This window comes from Pinus tabuliformis, chromosome 5_2 (assembly GCF_031772625.1).
Source record: "Pinus tabuliformis cultivar Carrire ecotype Pingquan chromosome 5_2, CPIR1, whole genome shotgun sequence".
Classification (NCBI taxonomy): Eukaryota; Viridiplantae; Streptophyta; class Pinopsida; order Pinales; family Pinaceae; genus Pinus; species Pinus tabuliformis.
Genome location: NC_142306.1, coordinates 889,246,908 through 889,268,802, shown reverse-complemented (window position 1 = coordinate 889,268,802; position 21,895 = coordinate 889,246,908). Strand labels below are relative to the sequence as shown.

The 21,895-nt window shown below is 39.6% G+C and overlaps 1 protein-coding gene across 1 annotated transcript in view; it reads right to left on the bottom strand.

Annotated features, from left to right (window-relative positions):
• LOC149162158 (LRR/ubiquitin-like domain protein) overlaps window positions 1–21,895 on the bottom strand; it is a 367,705-nt gene that overhangs the window by 156,062 nt on the left and 189,748 nt on the right. The window contains exons 4-5 of the mRNA XM_089437164.1: window positions 16,359–16,469; window positions 16,044–16,144 (exon numbers count right to left, since the gene is read on the bottom strand). Of these exons, the coding sequence (XP_089293290.1) occupies window positions 16,044–16,144; window positions 16,359–16,469 (212 nt within the window). The remainder of the gene's footprint in view (window positions 1–16,043; window positions 16,145–16,358; window positions 16,470–21,895) is intronic.

Sequence of the window (21,895 nt, the reverse complement as noted above, 5' to 3'; positions counted from 1 at the left end):
TCCTAAAACACTTTCTGGGTTCTTTGGAATACATGTGCCTAAGCCTCCCTGCAAAATTTGAGGCTTAGAGCACATCTGATGCTACCCAAAATCAACACCTTCAAGTGATATATATGTGTGTGTGTGTGTGTTGCCTTAATATTATGGTTGGTGCTTTATATACGTGTTGTACATAAATACATGCTTTGTCAAAGACTTTATACTTTATATGTTATATGTTATTCAACACAACAGCATCTTTGATTAAGCCAACATTGTCTATATGTCGCATGCTCTTGGTACATACACTACTAATTCAATTATTGAGTGTTGATTTTTGGGTAGCATCAGATGTGCTCTAGCTCCGAAATTTTGTGGAGGGGCTAGAAAACATGAGATCTCCAAGACCCAGAAATCGTTTGGAGAAATTCCACCCGAAGTGCATGTTATTCAAATAATTAATTATTTTTAATGGTGCCTAAATTAAAACTTAGGAAATTAGAATAATTAAAGTGAATTAATGTAAATATGGGTGAGAAGCTTCTAAGTGACAAGGATCAAGTCTAATTTAATCTTAGCGGTTGATTAGAGACTAGATAACGGTCGTTAATTTCTCAACAGGAAAAGTATAAAGGAAGGCTTGGGGTTAGTTGGAGAACACACACGGGGAGAGCAACACTTCAGCTAGATCGAAATTCTAGGGCGTGGTTTGTTGAGAACTTCGGAGTAAGCTTCCAGTGCAGAGAGGGGCAGTTCCGCAGTGAAACTTTCGTCCAAGGCCGAGAATACATAACAAAGAGGCAGCGCAACACCAAGGAGAGGCATCGCAACACCAGGGAGAGACAGCGCAACTCCAAAAGGGTGACGCAGAGGTTGGAGGGCTGATGCAGTCACGGAGAGGCAGTGTTGGGCTTTCTGTGAGGCAAATTGGGCATCAATTCAGCAGATCGATTTTTGAGCCGGGAAGGCTCACTGGGAAGGTGACGCAGCTCCTAGAGGAGGTGACGCGGTCCCAGCACAGAGCTGGGAGAAGCCATCGCTACACAACACTGGGGTCAGCGCAGTCACCTTTGGGGTTTGTTCATCTAGTTGTTGGATCCACCAAAATCTCTGTCTCTAGATAGAGGTACTTCTGTCGGGTTTATTCATTGTTGAGTGAGCCGGATTTGGCACCCTAGCTGTATCCAGAAATCTGCGCAATAATAAAACCCTCATATCTGTTGCACCGGTTTTCCCACATTGGGTTTTTTTGGGGCGTTTAGTCCAAAAATAAGTGTGTCCTTTGTGTGGTTGTCTCATTTATTTTTTCAGTACTTGATCTATATATTGATGTAGGCTGCAGCGTATTTGCATTAATATTTTCTGAATAATTCTGAAAATAACTTGTTAAAATGAAGAACACAAATAAGTAATGCAAATCAGTTTACTGCAATAGGATTTCTGATTTGTTAGATTCAAAACTTTTCACATTGAGAACGGCCTTCGAATTGAATCACTCATAATTATTTTTTTAAATTAGCGTTTTGTGCCCTATTACGCAAAAACATTGGAGAAGGGTTTTTAAATGCATTTATTAAATGGATTTTGAAGCAATACTTGCAATTATAACACTCTACATTGTCCAATAGTCACATTGTTATGCAAAGGTAAATCCCTTGTCGTTGATGTCAAATGGGGAGGTAGGCAAAGGTAAAAAGAAGAGGTATGAGTAGCAACAGAAAAAGTTGTCATCAATGCCAAAGGGGGATAATGTTGGTAACATTGGCATTGATGTCATTGATCACATTGGTGATTATCTAAGTTGAATGTAAAGTGCACATGAATGTTGAATGATTGAATGCAAAATGCTGAAAGTGATGTGAAGTGCAAAGACTAAAACATTGATAAATATGTTGATTGAAATGGAAAATGGCTCATGACATAGATGTTTGGAAATGTATACTTTTATTAATCATTAACAAGTAATTGGCACAAATCTGAAAAATGTAACCAATACAAACTAAGAAGTTTCAAGATTTGTCTTATACAATCATTGTTGCTGGTCCATTTTATTGCAGCTCTATTTCATATTACAAAATACTAGTTTTCAGCATCGAAAATGAAGACACAGATTGTGAACAGTCTTGGAAGACCAGGAGACAACTCATTTTATATTCTTGTAGGGAATACAAACAACTAACAAGCCATGCTTATAAAACATACATTGTTGAATGGAAAGAGGACTTTTGAAGTGAAGCAGACTACATGAGAAAGTGGATGAGCAGCAAAAGCAAAGGCACAGAGTTGAAAAGGAGTAGTGAAGATTTGCAGTAGACTTAACAGCATAATTGTATATCAGGTAACCAGCACTTTTGACTCGATATTGTGATTGAGAGATTGTTGTCTCTTTCTATGTTGTAGCTTGGTAAAGAACATGTTGTAGCCTGTTGAAGTAGGAGCCTCATGTGGGTTGTAGCCTTCAGAAAATTTGTGGGAGTTGGAGTTTCCTTTGAGGTAAGAGCCTCTTGTAGATTGGAGCCTACAAAAACTTGATGTAATAAAGAGTAGTAGCTTGCCTTCACATCACTTTCAACCTAAAATTCATGGTTTTCTCCCTTCAGGGTTTCCACTTATATCTGGTGTCTTCATGTGTTGCTTCTTGAATGTTGTGTGAATGTTCTTGAACTCTTGATAAGTATATCAACAAATTTCTCTCTCTGACGCCTGCAAAAGGAATCCAATAATAATAGAGCATATACATAAACCATTAGTTGCATAAGAAGAAAATTAAGTTGTGCAAAAAGTAAAGTTTTAAATTACTAATTGACCCCCCCCCCAACCCCGCCTCTCAGTAATTTCCAAACATAAATATCAGGCACTTCAGAATCAAGTTTATGTCTAAGATCACAATCACAAACACATTGAAATACCACAACACTAGCACTTTGCACAATGGAAAACGTACAACAGTGAATCAACTCAGTGCACAAGACAATTTTTAACCCAAAACTTGTTATATTACAAACTTTAATACAACAAACATAGGGCTCTCGTACCAGGGATCATGGCCCTTACAATTAGCCCTAATACAAGAACAACTACGGCTTGATGTCAACAACATATGACTATCCAACTGCCCTTGAACAAAGCAGACTTGACTTGCTTATGCGGTGCTTCCACATCCCTTCCTATCCACATACCTTGAACACTTATGGCAAGTCCTTTGCCACCTCTTCTGCAGCTCACAAGACTTATGCAACTTCAAAATGCTTGCATCTTTAGTCACTATCGATGTTATGGAAAATGCAAATCTCTTCTGTTAAACACACACATGGCAACAACAGAATAGGAAAGATAAACAGGAGAGTGCATTTATTATTAACAAATGATATACATTTATAGTACATGGTGTGACCCTTGGATTCATATTCCAAGTGGTCTCTTGGATTCCTTTTGGTTGTTCAGCTTACACACCAACCCTTAGAGGATTAGTTGTCCAACATTCCCCCCCTTAATCCGAAGGGTTATGTATGAGTCCAAGAAGAGAGTTGTAATACAAAACGTGCAAAAATGCATGGTAGCACTAGGCTGAATGTGCTCTCTGAAATGTTGGTATAAAGGGCAGTGGTTTAAGGATGACCACCAACACTGGAATGCTTAGTGCAGTTCCCAGAACTCTTCCAAGTCTGGCATGAAGCTCAAGTCTTCTACTAGAAGAAGTGCTTCTGATGTTTTGAAGAGGGAAACCTTCAACCATGAAAGGGAGGTCTTAGGTATCCAATGGCTATGAACTTTAGGTACTTATGCCGCTAACCATCAAATACAATTTATAAAATTCAAATGGGGAGGTCAGAAGTACAAATTACACGGATTCCAAGCACCAGAGAATCAAATTGTATCATCATCTCAGATGATGAAGATGAGTCGAAAAGGAGCACCTGCTTATGTAGTACAATGTCACCAATTAGAAATGTTATCTGCAAATATGACCAGTGAAGAGTCACCAGAGATACAAGATCTAATTCAGAAGCATGAAAAAGTATTTCAAGACCGACCTATGAAAATGCCACCTAATAGGGAAATTGAGCATACAATAGAAGTCAAGGCAGGGTCAAACCCCGTCAACATCAAGCCATACCGATATCCACATCACCAAAAAATGGAAATTGAGAGATTAATCCAAGACCTTTTAAAGTGTGGGACCTTGATCATCTTGGAATATTTGATCAAGTGGAAGGACTTACCCGAAGAAGATGCTTCTTGGGAGAATCAAGCAATTTGCCAACAACATTCGTCGTTACGTATACTTTGAGGACAGAGCATTCTTTCGAGAGGAAGGCAATGTTATGTAAAAAATTAGTTAGTATTTAATTTTAGGTTTATTATTTAATTTTAGGTTAAATAGATGAAAGGGCATGATCATAAGATCATGCCCTTTCCCCAAAGGGTGCCCATGGCGATATATAAGCCAAGAACCCCCACTGTAAACAATCATCTTCAGTCAATTAATCATTAATACATATACATATATATATATATTCTGTGTAGTGGACAAGCTCTTCCCAAGGTCTGATGATGGGCTTGGGAAGTGCAAACTGAACTTCTGCATCTGCATGTACAACTACTGTTGTATTGGGTACTCGATCTGAATCAATTTGTTTCTCATGGGAGTCTATTTCAATGTTCTGAACAGAAACAAGTTCAGAATGATGATCCAATGCTGTAATTCTTCTTGCTGGAATTGAGATTCTAGTTGCAAGAACTCGATCTTTTCCTGTGCATTATGCAGGCAGGTCTGAATGTCATAGAGAGTGTCTTTGTTGATGTTTACCTTCCCATCAATAGTGGAAAGTATTAGGGTGTTCAGTAGCTCTAATATATCATCAAATTTGGCCATTATGTTAACAAAAATAAACTCCTCTCAACGATCTCTTCTTTAAACCAATGGATTCAAAATTTTACACCATTATATATACAACCTTTATGGAATTCAATGTATACAACTAACATATAATAAAAAACGACCATGCTCACAGTCTTCACAGAATTTTCAACAGAGATCCAATGATATCTTCAGTATTCAATCAACCAAAGCACAAACTACACACAATTGCACGACAGCAATGAGCAGTTCAATGTAGTAATGACCCAATTGCAGGAGCTCTGCACTAGTTAAAGGATCACTCCACACATTCAACACAAGTATCAACGCACATAAATGAATGCACCATAAACTGCTACTGGATGGAGGAAGATTAATAGGAAGAGAACTCACTTTTGATCCTTACAGCACCTGTGGGAAATTACCATTACAAAGTTGGACGAGGAAACATGTTCTTTGCATTACCAAGTCAGGAACGCAATGAAGGACGTCTTCTGGAATACAGGTTCAAACAATTACCATCATTGTCACCGCCAGTGGCATTTTCCTCCTCGGATAAGTTAAAGGACCAGTCATTTTCATCTTTGTTCACTATCATCATTTTCTGAGTCATCAACTTTCTTCTCATTTGCAAGAAGTCTATCGATGGATTGACATTGTTGATACCTTCAGGCTTCAGGAACAACCTTCTTTTGACAAAAAGCAATTTTTGGCATTTATTAAGCGATACATTAAGAATCTTGCCACCAAATTGTCAGAAGAACGCCAGGCTGAATTTAAGAAAAAAATGGAAGAAGCTGCCAAATGGCTGGTTTCTAAATTGATCGACCTCCATTTTTTTTCTTGGAGAGAGCATGCATGATGACGGCTCTATGGTTTTTGCATACTACAAGGAAGGGGCTACTGATCCGAAGTTTTTGTACTTCGTTGATGGCTTGAAGGAGGTCAAGTGTTAAACACGGCTTCTGCCCGTCTTGACTTAGTCATCAATATGATATTATTAACTCTATTGGGGACAAAAAGCACTTTTGAACTGTCAAACCCAGCGTATTGGAGCGTATGAAGAGGGGAGTTGAATGGTTTAGGAGGAACTTTGCAGAGCCTCAGGATTCGATGGGAGCCACAATGTTTGATAGAAAGTGATTGACGCTTGAACAATCAAGCATGTACATTCGATTCTCAAATTAGAGATCCGAGAAACATTCAGAGATACAGTGCACAGATCAATTGACGGGAATAACAACATTCTTTGGCTTCTGGGCTTCAGGCGGAGGAACCTTAGGCATGGTCACAGTCAAAACCCCGTCCTCACAAAGCACAGAAATCGTATCAAAATTAGCATCCGAGGGAAGCACGAATTTTCTAAGATACTTGGCGAGCTTTCTCTCCATGTGAATGTATTTGGTATCCTCGCCATTTGCCTCACGCTTTCGCTTCCCCTTGATGGTCAACACATTCTCATCCTTGATCTGAACTTGGATGTCGGTGTATGAGGCATCATGCATGTAGGAAATCAGTTGGTATGGGTGGCAGCATACTAGTCAAAGGAGCATTCAAAGAGCAGCGTTCAAAACCGGAGCAGGTATCGATGCAGAGCCAATGGTATGCTGCATGGAGTATGGAGGCATCATGGTGGGAGTTACAAGAGTATGGAGGCTACCTTAGAAATCCTCTTGACAAGATGCACAGTGGACAGAGTATGAGCACACAATCCTGAGGCTCATGCAACATTAGGCGTTACACAGATGGTGCCAGCAAGAGCGTAGCTTAACCAAGAAACTGGTATACAGAGAAATGAAAACGGTCAAACACATAAATCTTTCATCCTTTTGATGTACTTTCCAGGAAAGACCATACCAGCGCATTATTCAAGAAAGCTCAGACAAGCTTGGCAGGGAATGACAACATGTTAGAGAATCTGGCGTTATCTCAAGTCGCAGAAGGTCACATAATGGTAGATGTGAGACATGTGCAAAGAGTTGAGTAATTTTTCAGCTTTTTTTAAGGAAAACACCAGGCCAACAGAAGATTGAAAGACTGACACTAAAGAAAGAGCGTTTCTTGGACGTTGAAAAGAACATTAACCTCTACGCCTTAGTCACTGCCCAAATACAGAAAGCAACGCAAATTCTACAACGTTACAATAAAAAATACCCTTCCAAACTGCCCATCTCAAAATTGGAAAACAGGTATCCACCGTCCAATCCTACGTTGTCAAATGAATACAAATAGCTAGAGACACAGGGATGCGTAGGTTTACACAGGCCACACAAAAACAGGTGGCTCACAAAAGATTGAGTAGATAATGAACGTACTTGCTCTGATGCCATGTTAAACACACACATGGCAGCGACAAAATAGGAAAGATAAACAAGAGAGTGCATTTATTATTAACAAATGATATACATTTATAGTACATGGTGGGACCCTTGGATTCATATTCCAAGTGGTCTCTTGGACTCCTTTTGGTTGTTTAGCTTCCACACCAACCCTTAGAGGATTAGGTGTCCAACATCTTCAAAAGAAATTAGAGATGGATGTCAAATTTTACATCGCTCATGTTTACAACACGAGAATATTGTTAGTTTTGAGTAGCTTGGGCACGTGTTCTAGTCTCTATTGGTGTTTATGAGGCTAAGGAACACAAGAAAATAATTATCTCCAAGACCCAGAAAACGTTTCTAGTGAAAATACCTTAATTAGATTAATTAGTCAATTATTAAATATTTCTTAAGTCTAACTTAGGAAAGTTTGTTAGTTAAATCAAATTAATTGAGGTAAACTGATTTTTCTCTAGTGACTTTTAGAAAAGTCATTTGATTAGGTCAAGATGATCTTAGCCATCGATTGTCATTATATCATCGTCGTTGATTTGTCGACGAGAGATTATAAGAGCAAATTGATGGGGCTTTTGGAGACACATAAGGGAGTTCGAATTACCCAGTGGCAGTGAGGGCAAGGACATAGTTTGAGCAAGGAAGACATCAGCATAAGCGTTTCAGCAGAGATGATTGGGGAGAAAATTTCCGGTGGAATTTTCTCATAAGATTTTCAGTTTCCAATGAGAGGAAGGAGGTCAAGTTCATCAACAACAGAGGTGTCAAATTCAGGAGTGAGAGTAACCAGTTTGCCAATACGTGTGATAGAGGGGATTGATTTAGCTTCCAGTTGTTAGAGGATTTTCCCGAAGGAAGTGCGAGTTGGTTAAACAAGTTGCTGGGGTGCAGGATCAATTTCCCAGAGGCAGTGTAAAATTACTAGAGCAGCCAGTGCAAGTTGCAATTAGCCAGTGTGAGTTGCTGGGAAGGAGTGCAAATAGCACAGAGAGGGCGAGACTTTCTACAAGGGGGACTTTGTGGTTTCCAGGTCGATTTGGCCAAGAGAAGATAATTTGTCGAAGCTTTGCCAGTAACAGGCAAGTAGATTGTAATTCTCAATTTTTGCTGAAGATTAATAATATAACCATCATCTGCAAAACTGGTTTTCCCCACACTGGGTTTTTCCAGGGACAATTTGTCCAAAAATATTGGTGTTCATTATTTTGTGTGTGTGCATTATTTCTCAATTCCTATTATTATTTGTGAAAATTGCAGTAGTGATTTATTCGTTATTTGTCGTGATTAATTTCAGATGACAAATAATCTGCATAAGATAGAAGAATGAATTCCGGTAACTGCAATTAACGAAATCTCACAAAGATAAGTTGAATTACATATTCTTGGGCTATCTAATGGCACTTAATGCATGCCCTTTTGCTTTCATAAAATCTATATGTTAAAAATGAAAAGAAATAGGAAACCAGTCAAGGCTTGGATAATCATTCATTCATTTGTAATAGTTGAGTGTGCTATCCCTTAGATCTATACTATAGTCATCTAAGTAATTGTGTTCATCTCCAGACACAACTTTCAAGGCAAGATAATTACAACATATATGCGTTCAAAATACAAAAAAAAGGGTAAAATATTCACAACCAAAAATATGTGGTCAAAAGAACAAATTCATCTAGTAAGAGATGAGAAACTTTCCATAAAGACAGCTGCCATAGTTTATCAAGGCAAACCACAAATACTTTTTGATTTTAAGGTTCCTACACTAACAGAGTAAAATGACAAGTATGTTAAATTCTTTTATGCCAGATCTGATTTACTTCAACAATTTATCAAAAACCCAAAAAATATTTATCCCAAATATATCTGAAATTGTTGATAAAATAAACACTGGTATATTAAATTAGAAAATAAAATGCAATGGAAAAGAATGGAGATATCAAACAAACTACAACAACAAATTTGTACTCAGTAAAATCTTCCTTCATATTAAATTTCTCAGGAAAATCTGTGCCCAGACCCACATAGAATACATAGAAAAAATGCAACTACTGGGACCCTAGAACTCAGCCCCACTGGGAAAAACAGTCTCTGGAAATCAACCCTCCTAAAGAAACTTAAACCTAGAGAAGTAGACCTATCTCAACAGCAAATCGAACCCCTTTCTTTCTCCCTCGTACGGCCCCTACACACTTGAGAAAATTGGTCGTTCTAGATACTTCAGCCTCCTCCATAATTGGGAGTTTCTCTTCAGCAACTTGGCCTCCCTCTTTCCTGAACATGGACTACCTGAATTTCTCGCATAATTTTGTGTTGCACTTATCCTCACTTCTCTTAGTTCTAGTCAAACCTCTCACTCTAGAGAAATAGCTTCCTCCACAATGGCTTCACCTCTCTTATAAGCTTATCTTATAATTTCATTAAGCCAAAATCTCCAACCCCAATCTCCTAAGTGATCAATGGCTGGTATTAAATCCTAAGCCTCACTTAAGATCAATGGTTAAAATTCTATCTAAGATAATATATTATTTGTTTATTTTGGGTAGCATCGGATGTGCTCTAGCTCCAAAATTTTGTGGAGGGGCTAGAATACATGAGATCTCCAAGACCCAGAAATCGTTTGAAGAAATTCCACCCAGATTGTGAGTTATTAAAATAATTAATATTTTTAATGGGGTTCCTAAGTCTAAACTTAGGAAAATTAAAATATTAATGGGTATTAATAAAAATATGGGTGAGAAGCTTCTAAGAGACGAGGATCAAGTCTATTTTAATCTTAGCCGTTGATTAGGGACTTAATCTCGGTCGTTGAATCATCAACAGGAAAAGTATAAGAGAAGACTTGAGAGTCATTTGGAGATACACCAGGGAAATACTCAATAACCCGAGGGAAATCGATTCTCAAGGAGAAGCAATTTGATTTCAGAGGGAGAGTTGCGGGGTGAAAGAAGAGGAGGGTATCAGCATTAGTCAGAGACTAAGGAGGAGGTGACGAAAAGCATCAAAGGGACAGCGCAGAGGGAAGATCAGAGAGACAACACAACAAGGGATGCAGTCCTCACGCAGGCCTCACGCAGAAGTGACGCAGAGGTGACACAGTGAAGGCTGAAGGGTCTCCAGGGTGTTAGAATTTCTCCAGAGCAATGGGGAAAATTGTCTCAGGTGTTTCTCTCATAGGTCTCTCTATATCTTGTAAAATCGTTCCTTGTAAAGAGATTGTTGTTGAAGAATAATAAGTAAACCCTCATCTACTGCACCGGTTTTCCCGCATTGGGTTTTTCTGGGGACAATTGTCCAAAAATAATTGTGTTGATGTGATTGATTCTTGTGCTTGTATATCACTGTTAGTTTCTCTATGTTATTATGTGACAACTGCAGTAGAATTTATTTTGATGTTTACTAAAGGGTTTTGTAAATAACTTATTTAAGTAGGAGGAATAAATCAGTTGCTACAGTAGAATTTTGTGTTAGAAATTTTCACATTATTTGTCCTTAGAACTTTTGCCTAATAGTCCACAATAATTAATTAGATTAATTATTGTACTTTTTCTAAGTTAACCTTAGGAAAGAATCATAAAATTACTTACTCCACCAAGCAAGCACCTAAAGAGGCAATCAAATATCTTCTACATGCTAGGACATCAGGAAAATGTAGAAGACCTTTTGAGATTACAAAATCAACAAACTGTTAGTTTTTGGTAGCATCGGAAGTGATCTAGCGTTGAAAATTGGTGGAGAGACTAAGCCACATGAGTTCTAAAGAACCCAGAAACCATTTGGTGAAATTCCACATGGATTGTATTTTATTAAAATAATTAATATTTTTAATGGAGTTCCTAAGTCTAAACTTAGGGAAATTAAAATATTAACAGGTATTAATCAAAATATGGCTGAGAATGATCTAAAAGGCGGATCAAGTCATGTTTAATCTTAACCGTTGATTAGAGACTTAAGACTCAACAGGAAAAGTATGAAATGGAGGCTTGGGGTTCATTTGGAAACACACATAGAGAGAGAGGATTGATTTGGAGTTCGATTTCTGGGGCTAGGAAGCTAAGAAATTCGAACTGAGTGATCATTCTGCAGCAAAGGGGCAATGAGAATCTGAGAGGAATTCCTAGAGAATACTGACAGAGAGGCAGCGCAGCAGCCGGGAGCGCTGACACAGAGGCAGCATAGTAGCCAGGAGCGCTGACACGGAAAAGTTGCCTGTCACGCAAAATCCAAAACTGTCAGAACAGCTGAAACTACAGGGAAGTGCCGGAACAGTCGAGAGAGCTGATGCAGAGTCAACGTAGTAGCCAGGAAAGCTGACGCAGAAAAGCTATCTGTCACACAAAATCCAGAACTGTCGGAACTGTCAGGAACTGCCAGAACTGTCGGCACTGTCGGGAACTATCGGAACTACCGGGAACTGTTGGCACAACCGGGAGCGCTGACACAGAGGTCAAAGAAGGTGACGCAAGGCTAATGCAGAGCCAGCGCAGAAATAGTCGGGGTTAGCCTGTCTTGTGCCGGATCAGCCGAAATTTTGCTAGGTGAAGTGAGGTAAAACTCACTCTAATTTTCCGCCAGTATCTTCTCTGTAAAGGATTGCTAGATGAGCATCTTGGATTTGTATTCAAATATTTCTCCCGCATAATAATAAACCCTCAGAGCTACTGCACCCGTTTTCCTGCATTGGGTTTTTCCGGGGACTATTGTGTCCAAAAATAAGTGTGTCCTATGTATCTTGTTCTTTGCTTTGTTTTCTGTTTCATGAGATCAAATATTTAATTAGTGTAGGCTACAGAAGTAATTTGCTTCAGTCTTCAGAAGAATAACTTGATGAATGTAATTTAAAAATCAAGTAGGTGAAGTAGATTCAGATTTGCTACAATAGGGGTTCCTTCAGAGTGTAGGAATTTTCACATGGTATCAGAGTGTTGATTTTGAAACAGAAAGAGCAGATCAAGTGTTGAGCAGTAAGGCTAAAGGCTGCACTTGGCAGCAATTCGAATCCCCTCGAAGGGATTGCACAGTCCTTGTTGGAAGCAAATCCGAGGAAATCGCTCTCTGAGTGAGACGACAGAGAGGTACGATTTCCAGTTCGTGAGTTTGCAGAGGCAGAGAGAGTGATGTAGAGCCTCTGCGCAGTGCTTGAAGGGCGCAATTTCTGCCGGGGCAGAAATCTGCAGAAAAGAACAAAGACACGTAGAAGGGGAATTTCCCCTCAAAGAAATTCTTCGCCAAAACATTTGAATTTCTCACTTGCTGAGCAGCAGTGAATAGAGGAGTCAGTTCAACAGTTGGGTGAGATGGCATCGCATGGGCTCAGAGATCAAGATAGGTTGGACGGAGCCTCCAACAATGTCATATGGAAGACCAGAATCTTAGTTGTTCTTGAGCAATATGATCTCGAGGCCTATGTCAATAGTGTTGTAGTTGTTCCTGCTAACAACGATCAAAAGAAGAAGTACAAAACCAAGTAGGGGAAGGCAAAGAGGCTCATTCTCGATGGATTTCGAGATCATGTGGTCTCACACATTCGCAGGGCAAGGATACAACCCGAGAGATGTGGGAAGCCTTGTTTTCTCTGTATAAAGACTCTTCCGAACAGCGGAAGATGTATTTGGAGCAGAAGTTGCAGCGAACCTTTATGCAGAAAGGAGAAGGGATGAACCTCTATCTTCAGCATCTTCAGGACACTAGAGACCAACTTGTTGCAGCGGGGTCCACTCCTCAGGCAACTGCGATGGTGAGGATAGCCCTGAATGGAGTCTGGATGAATGGCACGTTTTCATCCAAAGCATATTGGGCAAAGAAAAACTACCTTCATGGGAGGAGATGTGGGTGGCTCTTTAACAGGAGGAGTTAAGGAGGGACCTAGTGAAGGTCAACCTCAGTGGCAGCAGTGGGAGTGGCACAAAGACGAAGGAAGAGGAGGAGAACGCAGTTGTAGCATCGAAGGGACAGCAGAAGCTGAAACGAAAGAAGGACGTTTCGAAGGTGAAATGTTTCAATTGTGGCGAGATGGGCCACTATGCATCCCAGTGTCCTTTGAAGAAAAAGGATAAGGATGAGAAACATGATCCTAAGGCTGCTTCAGCAAAGATTGATGAGGATGAGTTTGCCATGAGTACCCACGCATCTTCAGGAGGGAGATGGAGCTATATTGAGCGATAGTCGGGACGACTACATGTGGGCAAGATCCTTGAGGAGTCCACCTCTTAGATCAATTCCTTGCTATGGGAGCCCAAGATTCAGCAATAGCGAGATGGACTTAGTGTCAGATGATGCAATGGAGTGTTTGGAGGACAAATGCAGTAGCTTGGGACCAGAGACTGATCAGCGCAAAGCAAGGTTGGCAGCAGTGCAATTGGCATAGTGCAGGAGTCAGCAACAGCGCAGAGGACTCAGAGGGTCAGTAGCAGTCAGGTTCCAACATTCATTGTATTACGCTGAACACAGTTAAGTTCAGCTAATTTTGGATGTTTTTCAGTTGCTTCTCTCAGCAACTGAGTTGTAGTATGGATGCAGTGTTAGTCGTGGCAGTGCTAGTAACATATGAGATGAAGCATTTGAGAGGGAGTTCTAGTACAGATGCAACAGTGGCAGTAGCAGTGTCATAGGTAGCAATACAATAGCAGCAGTAGCACAGTGTTGGTGACAACAGCAGTGCAAAAAGGAGGTGCTTCAGAAACAGAGCAACATGCTGGTGGACATTGTTGCTAGAGCACTTTCCTCGCTTAGAGGGAGTGTTAGTTTTTGGTAGCATCGAAAGTGATCTAACCTTGAAAATTGGTGGAGAGGCTAAGGCACATGAGTTCTAAAAAACCCAGAAACCGTTTGGTAAAATTCCACCCGGATTGTATTTTATTAAAATAATTAATATTTTTAATGGAGTTCCTAAGTCTAAACTTAGGGAAATTAAAATATTAATAGGTGTTAATTAAAATATGGGTGAGAATGATCTAGAAGGCAAATCAAGTCATGTTTTAATCTTAGTCGTTGATTAGAGACTTAACCTCGGTCATTGAAGACTCAACAGGAAAAGTATGAAATGGAGGCTTGGGGTTCATTTGGAAACACACACACACACAGAATTGATCTAGAGTTCGATTTCTGGGGCTAGGAAGCTGAGAAATTTGAACTAAGTGATCATTTTGCAGCAGAGGGGCAGTGAGAATCTGGGAGAAGTACAAATGGAGGCTTGGGGTTCATTTGGAATCACACACACACACAAAGAATTGATCTAGAGTTCGATTTCTGGGGCTAGGAAGCTAAGAAATTCGAACTAAGTGATCATTTTGCAACAGAGGGACAGTGAGAATCTGGGAGAAGTACTTTTCGAAGAATACTGACAGAGAGGCAGAGAGAGCTTGCAAAGAGGTAGCGCAGCAACTGGGAGCACTGATGCAAAGGCAGCGCAGTAGCTGGGAGAGCTGACGCAGAAAAGTTGTCTGTCACGCAGAATCCGGAACTGCTGGAACAGCCAAAACTGTCGGGAACTACCGGAACAGTCAGGAGAGCTGATGCAGAGGCAATGCAGTAGTCGGGAGAGCTAACGCAGAGGCAACGCAGTAGCCGGGAGAGCTAACGCAAAAAAGTTGCCTATCACGCAAAATCCAGAACTGTCGGAACAGCCGGGAGTGCTGATGCAGGGCTGACGCAAAGCTAGTGCAGAAATAGTTGGGGTTAGCCAGCCTTGTGTCAGATCTGCCAGAATTCTGCCGTGTGAAGTGAGGTAAAACTCACTCAGATTTTCCGCCAATATTTTCTCTGTAAAGGATTGCTAGATGAGCATCCTGGATTTGTATTCAAATATTTCTCCTGCATAATAATAAACCCTTAGAGTTGCTGCACCTGTTTTTTCGCATTGGGTTTTTCCAGGGACCATTGTGTCCAAAAATAAGTGTGTCCTATGTATCTTGTTCTTTGCTCTGTTTTTTGTTTCATGACATCAAATATTTAATTAGTGTAAACTACAAAAGTAATTTGCTTCAGTGTTCAGAAGAGTAACTTGATGAATGTAATTTAAAAATCAAGTAGGTGAAGTAGATTTAGATTCGCTGCAGTAGGGGTTCCTTCAGAGTGTAGGAATTTTCACACAAAGCAAGCCTCTTGAGCCATAGCAAGGGCATAAAGGAAATCCATGGCAATTACATCCAAGTAACTATGGAGTTGGATGGTCAAAAACACACAAGTCCTCTTATACTGTTCACTAAAGAAGAAATTAAAGAAATGCTGGACAATCCAGTTTTTCATCTGTCCAACACTTTAGTGGACAAGAGCAATTTATAGTACAGTTCAATGAAATGTTTGATCCTCCTGCACATAAGAACAAATAGGATATTTTGGGTCTGGCATTCTGTAGAACTAGTTTCTTGGCTTTTAAATTGGTAACAAATAATTACAGCATTCAGGTGTATACCAGGTTTATAAGGCTGGTATTATAGTTAAAAATATTTAATCCATTATTTTTAAGCTGGAAATCAGTGGCATGGTTTGCTTGTGATGGCACACTCTATTTGAATAAGATTACAATACATCTACTAATGATACTAGTGTAACTAGGTTAACATTTACTAGGGCAAAAATGAAATTTGATGTGTTCAATGGCACCAAACATGCATGAGTGAGCACATGTTTGCTATGCACAAATACAATTGGAGGTGTGCATGGGATCCTAGTTGTGGGTTTGTGATGTGAGTGCTCACATGCAAGAGCATATGGTCATGTCATGTACTGGTGCACATTTGCATGAGTGCAATTGTGTTGTGTGCTTGATGGCTGCAAGTGTCTGGTATGGATTGCATTCTTGATTGCAATGCATTTCACTGCAAGTTTTGTCCATGTACAGAGATATTTGTATAAAAGGGATGGGCACTAACCGGTTACAATTCAGTACAAGAATTGTCAAAAATTTCAAAGACACCAGCCCTTCCCACTTGAGTCCATTGTCTGTGAGATTATTCATACTGAGACGTAATTTCTGCAGTAAATAACACCAAGAGTTTCAATTTCATTCTAAACATTTTTATAGTTTAAACAATAACACAGCAATAATTAGCGTAAAAGGTAAATCACAACAAACACACTGAACTGAAAAAGGTCCTATAGTTTCAGCCAATGAACTAAGGATTAAATACTAAATAGCTATTGTAAAAGAAATGGCTGTAAAATCTTGAAAACAAGAAAATCCTTACCCGCAAATTAGTAAGGTTTCCAATCTCAAGAGGTACTTCTTGCAAGTTGTTATTACCAATATCTAGAACTCTTGCTGAAAGCCCAATTGCCAAAGCTTCTTCCGGCACAGCCTGTAAATTTGAAAATCGGGACCAAGTAAAACCACAAATTTTATCCAAAACATTAAACCATTGACACATCAATTTGTTCTAAAATCACATTAAAAGTGCACAACAGCAATAAGGTATTGTGACAGCTAAGAAATCTTCAAGAAGCATGCAAACAAGAAGCAAGAATCTTAAATAAAAATATATAGCAGTCATCTAAAGTCATTGTATAACCCCTGATTCTTTACAAGTTACTGTGAAGGCTCAAAAACTCTAATTCAAACTTTCCTCCACTATTGCAATATCTCATAGCTATGCACAAAATATGAACATGACACTCAACCAAATGCTTGGAAGCTTGTTATACTTAGCAGCCCCAAAAACTGTATTTATTGTAAGATTTTGTAACTGCTGCTCAGCTAGTAATTCTCCCAGTGATAAAATAGCAGAGGACACAACAGAGATGGTGCATTCAGCCTTTCCTTGCAGCAGTGACAAACAGGATGAATGAGGTCGCACATGACAGTAATATAGAGTCACTGCAGTATGGTAGAGGGCGCATGCAATGCATGAACAATATTCAGTTAGTTCCAGTTTAGATGCTGTTCCAGATTTAGCAGTTCCAACTTCAGTATTAAATAGAATTTGCTTTTGTTAGTATTCAGCATGCATGATCTACTGTTAGATGGAGGGTCCAGATCCTTAGACAGTTGGACACTCAATACATGGGGAGTTTTCAGTCTTAGCTAGTGTTAACACTGGATTCAACCTTATGAATCTGACTGTTAATCTACAATACAGATTCATGAACATATTCAGGATAAGCACATTGTTACAGAATTCACCATTCAGCACCAACAGTTCATGAGTACATTAAATGGTGGATTGGTTAGTCAGTCCACTAATACAGCATCAACAGTTTGTCGAGTGCCTTTAAAACTTGGCACATGGTCATGTTACTTTATTATTCAGGGATAGATGGTTGGACAGAGTTTGGACAAGTTACTTTCACATTGATATATGCAGAGGATATATCAGAGGGAAATATGGGAAAGTGATTCAGTGGAGTAGGTGCCCCATATTTACAGATTCAGTGTAGTATTTAAAGTATGGGAGGCTGAAGATGTTAAATTTCCTTAACCCCAGAAAATGGCAAGGTATTTCCTAGTAAATTAACTTAAAAACAGTTCACTGAATAAAATGCAGTGCAGGGCTTTTTACGGGTAAATAAAATAAATTTTCAGCGGAAGCAAATAGACACCAATTTCACACATGTACACACAGATTTCTACCCTTCAAAATCATCTGTTAATTAAATTAAATTCTCAGCATAAAAGGACTTCCCAACGTGGGAAATGAATTGCCGACTGAGGAAAAATACAATTACAGCAAAACCTGGAAATTTCCAGCTGAAGAAAACCCCTTCCTGACTGGTCCATACGGCCTGTATGTTGAAATATTGGTACTTCGGAAGGCATTTCCAATTGGAAAATCCCTTGGGGCTTTCTTGTTTGTTTTCTGGGGTTTTGCACCCAAGGAAATGGATTTAATATTTAATTTAATTGTAACTTGTAAGTCAGCTTAAGGGTCAAGTCAGCTTAGGTCAGCCAGCAAGGCCAGGAGACACAACCCTTGGGGCTTCACACCCCTTGGAAAGATATAAATACAAGTGACAAGGAGCATAAAGGATCATCATCTTGTGTGGTGACAAAGGCAACAAAACGAGCCGCAGGGGTGACCTTGCCGCAGGAGTGAAAGGACAAATAGTGCGGAAATTCTGGCCTAAAGAAGAAGAGCGAGTTCTGTGAAAATTCCTACACTCAAGGAACCCCTACTGCAGCAAAATTGAATTTACTTCTCCTACTTGATTTTAATATACATTATCAAGTTATTTTCTGAATAATACTGAAGTAAATTACTTCTGCAGCCTACACCAATTTAATTTGATTACATGAAACAAGAAACTGAGCAAAGAAAAAGATACATAGGACACCGTTATTTTTGGACAATATAGTCCCAAGAAAAACCCAATGCGGAAAAACCGCTGCAGCAACTCTGAGGGTTTTATATTATTAAGCAGTAGTTCTAAATATAATGTTGGATGCCCTCCCGGCAATCCAAATATAGAGAAAAATATAATGGCGGAAAACTAAGTGAGATCATCTCACTTCACTCGGCAATTTCCAGCTGATCCGGCAGCATAACTGGCTAACCCCGATTATCTCTGCGCTGGCCCTGCGTAGGCCCTATATCAGCTCTACGATGTCTCTTCTGCCTCCTGGAGCTTCAATGTCAACCTCTCCCGGCTGTTCCGGCAATTCCGGATTTATGCGTGAAGGCAGCCTCACTTCTGCGCTGGCTCTCCCCGGTTCAGCATCAGGCCTGCGTGGGCCCAAACTTGCCCAGTGTCAGTCCCTCTAGATGCTACGCTACCTCCACTAGTGGTTCTCCACCTCTCTGCCCAGTATTCCCAAACTATCCCTGCCCCTCTACTACAGAATGATCACTTAGTTCAAATTTCTCAATTTCCTAGCCCCATAAATTTTGAACTCTAGATTAATTCATTCTTTTAGTGTGTGTTTCTAAATGAACCCCAAGCTTCCTTTTTATTCTTTTCTCGTTGAGACTTCAACGATTGAGATTAAGTCTCTAATCAACGGCTAAGATTAAAACTTGACTTGATCCGCTTTCTAGAACATTTTTACCCAAATTTTGATTAATACCCATTAATACTTTAATTTTCCTAAGTTTAAACTTTAGACTTAGGAACCCCATTCAAAATATTAATTATTTTAATGAAATACAATCCGGGTGGAATTTCACTAAACGATTTTTGGATTCTTTAGAACTCGTGCGCCTTGGCCTCTCCACCAGTTTTCATGGCTAGAACACATCCGATGCTACCAAAAAAACTAACAAGTTCTAGGACAGTTGGACTAGTTTTTGTGTGCAGGCCACAAGCGGAAGTAGGGCAGCTGAGTTAGGCTATGTCTTGGATAGCTGAAGGAGCCCACAGGCCTATCGTAAACTAAAGGAGGGAAGCCACAAAGTGCACCACAGGTAGGCCACAGTATTGGCTGGGAAGGCTGAAAATTATGAAACTGGCCACAGTAAAGGAGGTTGGCCAAGGGCTAACTTGGAGAGCCAAGATTGAAGGGAGGTTGGACAAAGGTGCAACTGTGCAGGTCTGTAAAGTCCCCGACAACTCAGGAGAAATAAGAAGGGTTCCACTAACCTAATAAGTTCCCGTTGGATAATGAGGGGAAAAATTTTAATAAGGGAACATGATTCACCTAGGAAAACTTTATAATGGCTTAAGGAGTACAATGGGGGACATATCCTAAGCTAATGAAAAGTCACTTTAATTTTATAAAGTGAAAGTTTCATAAAGTGACTTAATAAAATATTAAATGGGTAAAAAGGCGGCAAAAGTGGCCCTATAGAATCCCCACTAGGAAATAGCACAAGATGAACTAAATCTTTGAGTTTAATGAACTTCTTCAGTGAAAGGTTTCGTCAAACATATTAAGAGAGCACTGTTGTAGTTGTAGTTTGGTTTATTTTTAACTTGAGAAAACACACTGGAAAATCTATGCAACCAAAATTCAACCAACAATCCAAGTTACCATTCAACTTTCTGAATGTGTAAATATTATTTCCAACAAACCGGAATTGCGGGCTGCAATAGATGCAACTGTATATATATTTTTATTTTAAAACTCAAGTACAGTGGCAAATTTATGCAACCAAAATTCAACCAATAATCCAACTTACCATTCAACCTTCAGAATGTGCAAATATTATTTCCAACAAACTAGAATTGTGGGCTGCTGTAGATGCAACTGTATATATATTTTATTTTAAAACTCAAGTACAGAGAGGAATATGAGCTTCAAGCAGGCCCCCAAAATAAAGATGGATGATATAACCAACGTAGAAAGAAATTTCACTGTTATAAACATTTCTATTGCAACATATTAAATGGCTTTTCTCTTTGAAACATTACACAGGTGCACCTTGCTAAGTCTGATATATTTCTTTTCAGTCAACACATGGATTAATAATGGAAATAACAAGCTCAAGATGGCACGAAAGAACCTGGGATCATTTCATTAGCTTACAGCAGTCAAACCACGCCTTTCTAGTGAGCAACTTGACCCATAGTGAGAGAGGACTCGGCCCACAAGAGAAATAATAGTTATGTGCAACGCATTCAGCAGAGATGGGTAGGGACTGCGTACTCTGTCCAGCACCAGGTCCTTCAAGAATCAGGGTCAAAATCGACCTCCATCCCTCATGAAAAATGTCAATACATCACCCAGCTCACAAGGGATAGGACTAGCAGCTGTTATGGAAGCCCACGGCCCTCAATATTCAATAAAAAATTACTCTTCAGCCACAGAACTTGACCTGGGTACTGAAGGAGGAGTTCAAGCCTCTTTTCAGCAGAGAGACTCATTCATGGTGAGCCTACAAATGTCTATTTCAATCCAGCAAACATTTTTACCAAGCACAGGTCCTCCTCAATGGCCAAAATGTTCTCAGTTGTAGTATGCGCCTCTACTTGTCACAAGAAATATAGGAACAAAATCTCAGGAAATAGAATCAACTGATAAAACCTCTTCCAACTCAATATCTTTTGCAAATCTTCCCTTCATGAAAACACAGTGATGAAATTTGAGTGATTTCACTCTTGGATCTAACTAGGGTGTCTAGTTTCAACAATGAAGTCAGCTATGGCGGCTACGCTTTCTCAAACCCTAAGCTTCTTCCTCAAAAACTCTTCAAGAGCTCATTTTCTCAAAATGCAAGTGTAAGAATGAGAAAAGACTCCTCACTTTTCTCTTTTTATAATTGAGTGACCACTTTTGCCACCTTTTTACCATGTTAATATTTTATTAAGTCACTTTAAGAGACTTTCATTTTATAAAATTAAAGTGACTTTTCATTAGCCTAGGATATGTCCTCATTTTTACCCCTTAGGCCATTATAAAGTCTTCTTAGACAAATCATGTTCCCTTATTAAAAAAAATTCTCTCCTTAGCCTACTGGAATTTATTAGGCTAGCAAAACCCTTCTTATTTCTCCTAAGTGGTTGGGGACATTACAGTCATTTGTGCCCGAGTTTGCTTGCCCTAAAGCAACTTCAACCATGGATATTTGAGCACTTGTTCGCCTTCCCATGTGGCTTCCTCAATAGGTAGATCCTTCCATTTAACCAAGTACTCTCTCACAGTTCTACTCCTCAACTTCCGCTCCCTTGTTTCTAAAATCTCCCCAGGAACCAGGATTAACTCTCCTTCCTCGACTAATGGAGGTGACAACCTATTTACCCAAGGCGTTTTTGAGGCACGAAACATGAAAGACATTATGAATTTCACATCCTTCAAGAAGTGGAAGCTCATAGGCCACTTCTCCAACTCGCCTCACGATTTTGTATGGCCCATAGA